The sequence below is a fragment of the Mobula hypostoma genome, chromosome 1, assembly GCF_963921235.1.
Source record: "Mobula hypostoma chromosome 1, sMobHyp1.1, whole genome shotgun sequence".
NCBI lineage: Eukaryota > Metazoa > Chordata > Chondrichthyes > Myliobatiformes > Myliobatidae > Mobula > Mobula hypostoma.
The window spans coordinates 122,139,859-122,152,631 of record NC_086097.1 but is presented as its reverse complement, the minus strand read 5'-3'; the positions used below and the strand labels follow the sequence as shown (position 1 = coordinate 122,152,631).

Below are 12,773 nucleotides of genomic sequence, written 5' to 3'. Positions count from 1 at the left end.
GGAGCATTGTCTGGTCAGCAGAAAACATAGAGTGGGAATAAAGGGATCCTATGCTGGCTGGCTGCCGGTTACCAGTGGAGTTCCACAGGGGTTGGTGTTGGGACCGCTGCTCTTTACGATGTATGTCAATGATTTGGACTACAGTATTAATAGATTTGTGGCTAAACTTGCCGATGATACCAAGATAGGTGCAGTTGCGGGTAGTGTTGAGGAAACAGAGAGACTTAGATAGTTTAGGGGAATGGGCAAAGAAGTGGCAAATGAAATACAATGTTGGAAAGTGTATGGTCATGCACTTTGGTGGAAGAAATAAACAGGCAGACTATTATTTAGATAGGGAGAGAATTCAAAATGCAGAGATGCAAAGGGACTTGGGATTCCTTGTGCAAGCTATCCTAAAGATTAATCTCTAGGTTGAGTCAGTTGTGAAGAAGGTGAATGCAATGTTGGCATTAATTTTGAGAGGTTTAGAATATGAAAGCGGGGATGTGATGTTGAGGCTCTATTAGACACTCGTGAGACCACACTTGGAGTATTGTGTGAAGTTTTGGGCTCCTTATTTTAGGAAGGATATACTGATATTGGAGAAGGTTCAGAGAAGATTCACAAGAATGATTCCAGGAATGAAAGGGTTACTGTATGAGGAACATCTGGCAGCTCTTGGGCTGTATTCTCTGGAGTTCAGGAGAATGAGGGGGGATCTCATAGAAACATCCCGAAGGTTAAAAGGCCTGAACAGATTAGATATGGAAAAGTTATTTCCCATGGTAGGGGATTCTAGGACAAGAGGGCACAACTTCAGGATTGAAGGACGTCCTTTTAGAAATGAGATGCAGAGAAATTACTTTAGTCAGAGGGTGGTAAATCTGTGGAGTTTTTTGCCACGAGCAGCTGTGGAGGCCAAGTCACTGGGTGTATTTAAGATAGAGATAGATAGGTTCTTGATTAGCCAGGGCATCAAGGGGTATGGAGTGAAAGCAGGGGAGTGGGGATGACTGGAAGAATTGGATCAGCCCATGATTGAATGGCAGAGCAGACTTGATGGGCCAAATAGCCAACTTCTGCTCCTATAATCATATGGTCTTATGGTGTTATGGGACGGGGGAAGGATTGAGAAGCTGGCAGGTGATAGGTGGAAATCATAAAGTGCTGAAGAGAAAGGAATCTGATAGGACAGCAGAGTGAACCATGGGAGAAAGGAAAGCAGGAGGGGCACCAACAGTTATCTTCCCTACTGCCACAATGAGGCCACTCTCAGTTTTCAGGTGCATTATCTCATATTTTGTCTGTGTAGTCAACAAACTGATGGCATTTGTTTTTCTAACTTGTGGTAATGTCACTCCCTCCTCCTATTCTCTTTTTCAACTCCCATTCTGACTCCCCTCTTACCCCTTCTCTTCTCCTCACCTGCCCATCACTTCCCTCTGGTGTCCCTCCTCCCTCCCTTTCTTACATGGCCCACTCTCCTCTCCTATCAGACTCCTTCTTCTTCAGCCCTTTCCCTTCCTGCAGTGTACATGACACTAGCCTGCACAGTGCTGGCCTCACCCCACTGCCACTTGTAGACTCCAAGGAAGGCCATCACTCCCCCCAGCCCTCTGAGTTGGAAAATTGGCCAGAATGCTGTCACAAGCTCCTGCTCCCAACGGGTTTATCTATGAAGAGGTTTAACAGTTTTGAACATCTCCAATTTGTATGTTGAATATTGGAGTCATTCAAATACTATTGGAATGATTAAACTAATTTTTGAAAAGTAAAAACAATGAATGCAAATAAAAACAAACCTAATGATATTTGTTCCAGGGGACTCAGCAAGTTAAACTTTATGCTTTAATCTCTGTCCATTCATTGCAAGATCATGTTGATGTGTATATTTATTACTTTCTAAATCACTGCATTATTACGGCCAGATTTCAGAAGTATAATATTTGAATTATACTCAAAACTACTAGTTATCCTGACCCATCAGCTTGGAGTCTCACTCGAATTTAATGTAGTCTCTAAACTGCACCAGTAAAGAACTTCATTGTACAAGATCCAAGCAGTAATTTGCCAGTCAAAACTGGACTTTATCATGAAGCCAGGCCATGGTGTGCAGTGACACATGTATTGTTCTATGACACCCAGTAAAGGTCAAACTTCCACATTCAAAGGTGCATTTGCAGGTATCCAGTAGTTCCTGAAGTTCCAACAGCTGGACAATGGCAGATCCATTTAGCAGGTGACTTCTAAAATACATAACTTGGAGAAATTTGGACTATATAGAAAGAACCTTCAGAACCCAATACAAGAGAAACAAGCAATTTGCTTAGCTACCTGTGTAAGGACTGAATATTGAAAATACTGTGAAGGAATCTATTTGCGGGAATTGTTGGCAGAGAATGGATAATTGTCTCCTGTCCAGTGGTCTAATTATTACTGCTTTTACTGCTTATTAAGGATGGTGCTGGTATTATGTGACCATTAAGTCCCATCAAGTTCCGAGTGATCAAAATGGCTTGGAGTGTATTTAACGTGAGGATCCCTACGAAGTCAAGTGAGGAACTTGAGGAATCTGTTTAATCGCTTAGTGGCAATGGACAGATTTTACAAACCAGTTTCATCTCTGTCCTTGTTCTTCCCCAGTGCTTTTTAAGTTTAAAAAAGTCCTCTGTTAGGGGCAATGAATTATTCATTGCCAAATGCTGAGGCTGCATAACAAGTCTGTTAAGTCCCATTGTACCATGTATCAGGGTACCAAACACTGAAATCACACTCCACACAATGGTATGGTGAGTCACAGTCAAAGTAAATTCATTATCGAATTATTATATGCCATCAAATAAAAACTTCAGATTCATTTTCTTACAGGCTTTTATAGGTAAATTAGATTAGATTAGATTAGATTAGATTCAACTTTACTGTCATTGTGCCAAGTACAGATACAAAGCCAATGAAATGCAGTTAGCATCTAACCAGAAATGCAAAGAATAGTGTTAATTACAAAATAACTGTGAATAAAAAGTAAGTGCTACAGCACACAAATATAAAAGTACTCAGACAGTACAATATGGGTGCAATACTGCTTAGCGCTGTGATGTGAGGTTCAGCAGGGTCACAGCCTCAGGGAAGAAGCTCTTCCTGTGCCTGCTGGTGTGGGGGTTGAGGCTCCTGTAGAGCCTACTGGATGGGAGGAGAGTAAAAAGTCCCTAGTTAGGGTGAAATGCATCCTTGATAATGCTTTTCACCCTGCCCAGGCAGCGTTTATGGTAGATGTTCTCAGTGGTGGGCAATTGGGTGCCGATAATCTGCTGGAGTGCTTTGCGATCCGATACGGGAGAATTGCCATACCACACTGAGATGCAGTTGGTGAGTGTACTCTCAATGGTACAGCGGTAAATGTTCGTCAGTATCCTGGGACAGAGGTGAGCTTTCCTGATGATCCGCAGGAAATAAAGGCGCTATTGCGCCTTTTTGACCAGGATGGAGTATTTCAGGGACCAGGAGAGATCCTCAGAAAAGTGGGCACCAAGGAATTTGAAGCTTGATACATGTTCCACTACAGCTCCGTTGATGTAGATGGGGACGTGAGTGTGGCTCCTAGCATGCCTGAAGTCTACAATGATCTCCTTGGTCTTCTAGGTGCTAAGGGCCAGGTTGTTATCGGCACACCACGCGGCCAGGAGCTGGACCTCATCCCTGTAGGCAATCTCGTCATCCCCACTGATCAGGCCAACCACCGTAGTGTCATCTGCGAACTTGATTATGGAGTTAGAACCATGTTCAGGAACGCAGTCATAGGTGAAAAGGGAGTACAGAAGAGGGCTCAGCACACAGCCTTGAGGCATGCCGGTGTTCAGGGTGAGAGTGGAGGAGGAGAGGTTGTCTAACTTAACTGATTGGGGTCTGTTAGTCAGAAAGTCCAAGGTCCAATTGCAGAGGGATGAGCTGATACCAAGCTGGTGAAAGTTTGGTGATCAGCTTGGAGGAGATCACAGTATTGAATGCCGAACTAAAATCAATGAACATCATTCTGATGTAAGAGTTGAGGCTGTCCAGGTGGGTCAGGGCGGAGCGAAGTGCCGTGGAGACGGCATCCTCTGTTGACCTGTTGGTGCAATAGGCAAATTGATGGGGGTCCAGGGTAGTGGGCAGACAGGATTTCAGATGTGATAGAACCAGTCTCTCAAAGCACTTTGCAGTGATGGGGGTGAGTGCAGCTGGGTGGAAGTCATTCAGGCCCGTGGCAGAGGAGTGCTTTGGCACTGGCACGATGGTGGCATTCTTGAAGCTTGTGGGGACAACATGCCTGGGCCAGGGACAGATTAAAAATGTCCGTGATGACCCCGGCCAACTGCCCTGCACAGACTCTGAGCACACAGCCAGGTGTTCCATCCGGACCAGCTGCCTTCCGTACATTCACCCTGCTCGGGGTGGCGCAAACATCAGAGGTGGAAAGTGAGAGAGGCAGTTCACTAGGTGGGAGATTCGCTTTGAGGATGACCTCCTTGTTCTCTCCGTCAAAGTGAGCGTAGAAGTAATTGAGCTCATCAGGGAGGGAAGCAGAGCTGGAAGGGGGCACAGTACTAGGTGGTTTGAAGTCTGTAATGACCTGTATGCCATGCCACATGCGCCGGGGGTCCGAGGAAATGAAGAAATATAATTGAATTTAGAAATAATTCAGAAGATTGAGTTTATGAACAATTGCATTTATGAAAAACTATATAAGACTGACAAAAATCAAAGTGCAAAAGAGGACAAATGGTGCAAATAAAATTAAAAATAAATAAGCAATACTGAGAACACGAGTTGTAGATTCCTTGAAAGTGAATCTGTAGGTTGCGGAATCAATTCAGCACTGAGGTGAGGGAAGCTATCCCACTGGTTCAGGAACATGAGTGCTGTAGGGTAATAACTGTTCCTGAACCTGGTGATGTGGGACCTAAGGCTCCTGCACCTTCTGTCAGATAGTAGTAGGGAACAGATAGCATGGCTTGGGGATCCCTGAGCTGTTTCTTTGCGATAGTGCTCCTTGTAAATATGCTCAAAGGTGGGGAGGGCTTTCCCTCTGATGGGCTGGGATGTATCCACCACTTTTTGTAGACTTTTCCATTCCTGGGCATTGGTGTTTCCATACCAAGGCCGTGATGCAATCACTGTGCATCTGTCCACTGTGGAAGGACCACAGCCAGGTTCTGTGGATACTACAGACTGTGAGTCCTTTTACAAAACCCATCACCTTTATCCAGTGTTGTCCACCTTGAGCTCAGTTTTGCTGTAACAATGATGGGTACCCTAGTTTTGAACATTACGAGTGGCAGAACCACTAAATGATATATTAGCCATATTTATCAGCCATATCAATTCTGAATTAAGTTTGCATGCTAGCTTCTGTCTAATTATTATTCCAGCGGTTTGGCATTGTTTCAAGAAACAAGATAATTGCCTGCAATAATTTTGATGAAGTATATGCAGAAAGCTCAGGCACGGCTGCCAGTTGAAGTGTGGTCTCACAAATGAGAATGCAGAGACTGGTTTTGTTCTTAAGGCATGCTGTCAAAGTTGGAATGCTGTCAGAATTAATAACCCATATGAAAAAATATATTCCGCAGACACCAAAATTTCTCATCAAAGTCCTTTTTTTTTAATTCTCTCTTGACAGTTTAGATATCTTTAGCACTTAGGCTTCAAGATGTATGCTGATAGCATCATCAGGAACGATGGTCTGATGTATTCAGCCTGACATTCTGAGTGCGTTGAATTATGACATCAGCTGAGGCACAGTCAGTCAGTCAGTCCGACTGCGATAGCTTGTACTGTGTACATGCTAATTCATTCCCGAAAACTGTCATTTCGAGTAACGCCAGACCATAACGTCAGTGATGCCATAGGCATCAAAAAGCAGACATAAAAAATATAACCAATTACCTTTCCAATTTCCCCCTACTCTCCAGTAGGCATTGACTCACTACTCCATAGGCTTGGTAGCCCTGTTGAATTACATATCACCAGAGACCACATATTGGAATCAAAGCCCACCCCTATCATGATGAGCCCAACCCATCATGGTAAAGCCCTCTCCACCGTTCAGCACATCTATATGGAATGCTGTGAAGGACCCCCACTATCCAGGCCATGCTCTCTTCTCTCTGCTGCCATCAGGAAGGAGGTACAAGAGCCTCAGAATCCACACCCACAGATTAAAGAACGGTTATTACACCTCAAGCATCATGCTCTTGAACCAAAGGGAACAACTTCACTCACCTCAACACTGAACTGTTCCCACAAAATATATACTCACTTTCAAGGACACTTCATTTCATGCTCTCGATATTTATTACTTACTTATTTAATAATCATGGTTGTATATGGCAACATACATGTACTTTGATAATAAGTTTACTTTGAACTTTGTGTTCCTGTTGCACAGAGAGGATGAAGAATTCACAGAGCTGAGCTAGAGTGCAGAGCTAGCAGTTATGTGCTGTCCCCAGCACATTCCTGTATTGGGGACAACACCAGACCCACACCACCAGCTGTAGAAACAGTTTTTACCCTTAAAACATCAGGCTCCTGAATCAGTAAACTTTGCTCACTTCAACACTGATCTGATACCACAACCTTTGGACTCACTTTCAAGGACTCAACAATGTTCCCAGTAGTATTTTTTTTAATTTGCACCATCTGTCTTTTGCACATTGATTGTTTGGCGGTTTTGTGTGTCATCTTTCATTGATTCTATTGTACAACATCTCCCTGATCTACTGTGAATGCCTGCAAGGAAATAAATCTCAAGGTAATATATGGTGACATATATGTAATTTTACTGGCTGGTGGCGTAGTGGCATCAACGCTGGACTTCGGGGCGAGAGGTCCCGAGTTTGAATCCGGCCGGCTCCCTTGTACACTCTCCATCCACGCCTGGGTTAAGTGTCGAGCTAACAACTGGACCTTATTAAAAAAACCAGGAGAGGGATGGGTTCCACCAGGTTTCAGATGCCCAAAACACGCCATACGTTGAGCATACCAAAAAAAAAAGCTTGTCATGACCGCGCCTCAATGACTCCACCAGGAGTTAAGGGCGCACATACGTACGCACATATGCAATTTGACAATAAATTTACTCTGAGCTTTGAGCATTGGTATGCAGAGAGAGTGAAGAAGTCCCAGAGCTGAGCTAGCATGCAGAGATAACTGTCATGTGCTGCACCCAGCACATCCCTGGGTATGTTGGCTGTTAACGCAACTAGACATTTCACCGTATGTTTCCGTGTACTTGTGATAAGGAAATCTGAATTTGAAATCTGACATTATTAAGTAGTTTTGGAGGACGCACGTACCTTCCTGCTATTTTAACACAAACGGGGACTGAAATCAGCCTGTAACATCTGTGAGGCCTTTCACGTCCTCGACAGTCCTGGGTTAGGTTGGGCTGTAATTTTTGCCAGAATGGAGGAGATGTAGCAACCAGCCTGTGCACAGCAAGATCCCACAGGCAGCACTATTTGACCAGATACTTAATTAGCTTTAACTGAAAGATAGAAATGGGGCAAAATTCTCTATGGATCTCTAAAGAGTTAAGGAACTACACTCTAACACAGGGGTTCACAACCTTTTTTATGCCATGGACCAATACCATTAAGTAAGGGGTCTGTGGGCCCCGGTTTGGGAACCCTTGCAAACATCTTGTTTGGATATCAGTAATTTCAATGAGGTAACATTCCATCAATAGTGCACTAAGACAGGGGTTTCTAACCTGGGGTCCATGGTCACTTACTTAATGGTATTAGTTCATGGCATAAAAAAAGTTGGGAGCCCCTGCACTAAGATAGTATCCTTGATTTTGCTCTGACAGGTTTCTATCTCAGTAGCTAACATTGAGCAAAAGCAGAGATTAGATACTTTCATTTTATTATTATAAAAGCAACATTACTTTATTTGCTTCTTTTCCCAGTGATAACATCTTGAAGCTTGGCATTAGGTGGTTATTTTAGTCTTGCCTACACAGTCATCTCTCCATGTTCTCAATGGATTTGAGCATTTTCAAACTCATTCTTACTGATTATTTACCTGCCAGCAGAAAGTTGTTCGCAGATTGTTTCCTCATGTAGTCAAACTGTGCAAGAGGTGTTGATGAAGGCTGGAATGGGAAACACAGCCCTAATAAGTCACAACCTAAAGGACTAAACATACTTTAGTCCACAAATTAGTCTTCCTGAACTTGGGAACGAAAATATGTTGATTGGAATGTAGTGGAATGAATTCTAGATTGTTTAATGTCATTTCCAGTACACAAGTGCAAAGGAGAATTAAATAATTGTTACTCCAGTTCTGATGTAACAGAAAAAGAAACACAATAAGATAAAGAATACAATATTAAAAAAAAACACAAATAAATACACAAGATAGCATATACATGGGCTACTGAGGTGACTTTAAACTAGAATGGTTGGGGGGTGGGAATCAAATTAATGAGGCTAGGCGTGAGGAGGTTAGTTCACAACAGGGGGATGGGACCAGTGCAGAGAGACAGAGGGGTGTAAAGTGAGGGTAGAAGCAAAAAGTACTAAGGAGAAAAGTAAAAGTGGCAGGCCGACAAATCCAGGGCAAGCATTAAAAAGGGCCATTTTTCAACATAATTGTATAAGGGCTAAGAGAGTTGTAAAAGAGCGCCTGAAGGCTTTGTGTGTCAATGCAAGGAGCATTTGTAATAAGGTGGATGAATTGAAAGTGCAGATTGTTATTAATGATTATGATATAGTTGGGATCACAGAGACATGGCTCCAGGGTGACCAAGGATGGGAGCTCAACGTTCAGGGATATTCAATATTCAGGAGGGATAGACATGAAGGAAGGGGAGGTGGGGTGGCGTTGCTGGTTAAAGAAGAGATTAATGCAATAGAAAGGAAGGACATAAGCTGGGAAGATGTGGAATCGATATGGGTAGAGCTGCGTAACACTAAGGGGCAGAAGACGCTGGTGGGAGTTGTGTACAGGCCACCTAATAGTAGTAGTGAGGTCGGAGGTGGTATTAAACAGGAAATTAGAAATGTGTGCAATAAGGGAACAGCAGTTATAATGGGTGACTTCAATCTACATGTAGATTGGGTGAACCAAATTGGTAAAGGTACTGAGGAAGAGGATTTCTTGGAATGTATGCGGGATGGTTTTTTGAACCAACATGTCGAGAAATCAACTAGAGAGCAGGCTATTCTGGACTGGGTTTTGAGCAATGAGGAAGGGTTAATTAGCTATCTTGTCGTGAGAGGCCCCTTGGGTAAGAGTGACCATAATATGGTGGAATTCTTCATTAAGATGGAGAGTGACATAGTTAATTCAGAAACAAAGGTTCTGAACTTAAAGAGGGGTAACTTTGAAGGTATGAGACGTGAATTAGCTAAGATAGACTGGCAAATGACACTTAAAGGATTGACGGTGGATATGCAATGGCAAGCATTTAAAGGTTGCATGGATGAACTACAACAATTGTTCATCCCAGTTTGGCAAAAGAATAATTCAAGGAAGGTAGTGCACCCGTGGCTGACAAGAGAAATTAGGGATAGTATCAATTCCAAAGAAGAAGCATACAAATTAGCCAGGGAAAGTGGCTCACCTGAGGACTGGGAGAAATTTAGAGTTCAGCAGAGGGGGACAAAGGGCTTAATTAGGAAGGGGAAAAAAGATTATGAGAGAAAACTGGCAGGGAACATAAAAACTGACTGTAAAAGCTTTTATAGATATGTAAAAAGGAAAAGACTGGTAAAGACAAATGTAGGTCCCTGCAGACAGAAACAGGTGAATTGATTATGGGGAGAAAGGACATGGCAGACCAATTAAATAATTACTTTGGTTCTGTCTTCACTAAAGAGGACATAAATAATTTTCCAGAAATAGTAGGGGACAGAGGGTCCAGTGAGATGGAGGAACTGAGCGAAATACATGTTAGTAGGGAAGTGGTGTTAGGTAAATTGAAGGGATTGAAGGCAGATAAATCCCCAGGGCCAGATGGTCTGCATCCTAGAGTGCTTAAGGAAGTAGCCCAAGAAATAGTGGATGCATTAGCGATAACTTTTCAAAACTCGTTAGATTCTGGACTAGTTCCTGAGGATTGGAGGGTGGCTAATGTAACCCCACTTTTTAAAAAAGGAGGGAGAGAGAAACCGGGGAATTATAGACCGGTTAGCCTAACGTCGGTGGTGGGGAAACTGCTGGAGTCAGTTATCAAAGATGTGATAACAGCACATTTGGAAAGCGGTGAAATCATCGGACAAAGTCAGCATAGATTTGTGAAAGGAAAATCATGTCTGACGAATCTCACAGAATTTTTTGAGGGTGTAACTAGTAGAGTGGATAGGGGAGAACCAGTGGATGTGGTATATTTGGATTTTCAAAAGGCTTTTGACAAGGTCCCACACAGGAGATTAGTGTTCAAACTTAAAGCACACGGTATTGGGGGTAAGGTATTGATGTGGATGGAGAATTGGTTAGCAGACAGGAAGCAAAGAGTGGGAATAAACAGGACCTTTTCAGAATGGCAGGCGGTGACTAGTGGGGTACCGCAAGACTCAGTGCTGGGACCCCAGTTGTTTACAATATATATTAATGACTTGGATGAGGGAATTAAATGCAGCATCTCCAAGTTTGCGGATGACACGAAGCTGGGTGGCAGTGTTAGCTGTGAGGAGGATGCTAAGAGGATGCAGAGTGACTTGGATAGGTTGGGTGAGTGGGCAAATTCATGGCAGATGCAATTTAATGTGGATAAATGTGAAGTTACCCACTTTGGTGGCAAAAATAGGAAAACAGATTATCATCTGAATGGTGGCCGATTAGGAAAAGGGGAGGTGCAACGAGACCTGGGTGTCATTATACACCAGTCATTGAAAGTGGGCATGCAGGTACAGCAGGCGGTGAAAAAGGCGAATGGTATGCTGGCATTTATAGCGAGAGGATTCGAGTACAGGAGCAGGGAGGTACTACTGCAGTTGTACAAGGCCTTGGTGAGACCACACCTGGAGTATTGTGTGCAGTTTTGGTCACTTAATCTGAGGAAAGACATCCTTGCCATAGAAGGAGTACAAAGAAGGTTTACCAGATTGATTCCTGGGATGGCAGGACTTTCATATGAAGAAAGAGTGGATGAACTGGGCTTGTACTTGTTGGAATTTAGAAGATTGAGGGGGGATCTGATTGAAACGTATAAAATCCTAAAGGGATTGGACAGGCTAGATGCAGGAAGATTGTTCCCGATGTTGGGGAAGTCCAGAACAAGAGGTCACGGTTTGAGGATAAAGGGGAAGCCTTTTAGGACCTAGATTAGGAAAAACTTCTTCACACAGAGAGTGGTGAATCTGTGGAATTCTCTGCCACAGGAAACAGTTGATGCCAGTTCATTGGCTATATTTAAGAGGGAGTTAGATATGGCCCTTGTGGCTACGGGGATCAGGGGGTATGGAGGGAAGGCTGGGGCGGGGTTCTGAGTTGGATAATCAGCCATGATCATAATAAATGGCGGTGCAGGCTCAAAGGGCCGAATGGCCTACTCCTGCACCTATTTTCTATGTTTCTATGTAGTTTGATTGTATATCCATAAGGTGATGCCAGGCATAAGTGACTGTATATAAGGTTAATCTATCAGGAAATGCTAAAGTAGTGGTTGTGGGTGGTGTGCAATTATTGATCAGCCTTACTGCTTGGGGAAAATAGCTGTTTTTGAATCTGGTGGTCCTGGCATGAATACTACGTAGCCTCCTCCTGGGTGGGAATGGAACAAAGAATCCACGAGCAGGGTGGGTAGGACCCTTCATGATGTTACTGACCTTTTCCTGGTACCTTTCTGTACATATGTCCTTGATGGTGGGTAGGCTGGTGCCAGTGATGCATTGGGCAATTTTGTCTACCTGTTACAGAGTCTTCCTGCCAACCACAGTACAGTTTCCATACCATGCAGTGATGCAACTTGTTAGCATGCCTGTCTGCTTCATACTAGTTGTGTAGCAGCTAATCCTGAATGCTTAATAATATTGCATGCACCTAACTTTAAAAAAAAATCCATTGCCCACAGCTAGTACTCTCACTGTGATGAATACACACATATACACAAAAATCATAAAAAAACAATACTCTTCTCCCTTGTGGGACATCAAATGAAAGAATGTGCCATTTTTATAATTAATCTGACTCTTGCTTCCAGGTAACTGAGCTGCACAGCATCAGGAACATAAGCAGGTTGCCCCGGGAGACAAAGAAACATGCTGTGGCAATTATCTTTCATGATGAAACATCAAAGACATTTGCCTGTGAGTCAGGTAAGCAATTACTTGTGCATCTATAGCTTGAGGAAGCTCAGGCCCATTTTGGAAATGTAAACCCATCCAGACTAACATGCAAAGAAAAGATAGAAAGACAGAATATTTTATCTTTGAGATAATTTGATGCAGATACTATGTTGACAATGAACTGGAACCTTTGAATTTTTATAGAAGTACAACTTTTTTTAACATTAAGCAAAGATAAGTATTGCTCTAAGTAAAAGAGATGTTTTCTCATCCTCTAATGCGGTTTAAATTATATCCCTGAGATACTATTAATGCACTTTATAATGCAGTTTGCGATGTGTTCTGTGTCTTTTGTGTAACATTGCCCATGGCACCAGATATCTCACAACTGGCGTATCGTAGAATGCAGGGAATTGGTTAAAAATATGATGATCGTTCATAGACTGATGGGATTGAATTATATTGTCCTTACTTTGCAAAGAAAAAGTTGAAAAGAATAATTGTGTCCACCAGTAC

General features: G+C 42.9%; 1 protein-coding gene across 3 annotated transcripts in view; it reads left to right on the top strand.

Annotated features, from left to right (window-relative positions):
• Nucleotides 1–12,773, top strand: part of dok6 (docking protein 6) — a 609,418-nt gene that overhangs the window by 324,262 nt on the left and 272,383 nt on the right. For all 3 annotated transcript variants that reach the window (XM_063055165.1, XM_063055183.1, XM_063055174.1), the window contains one exon: nucleotides 12,173–12,287. In XM_063055165.1, coding sequence (XP_062911235.1) covers nucleotides 12,173–12,287 — 115 coding nt within the window. The remainder of the gene's footprint in view (nucleotides 1–12,172; nucleotides 12,288–12,773) is intronic.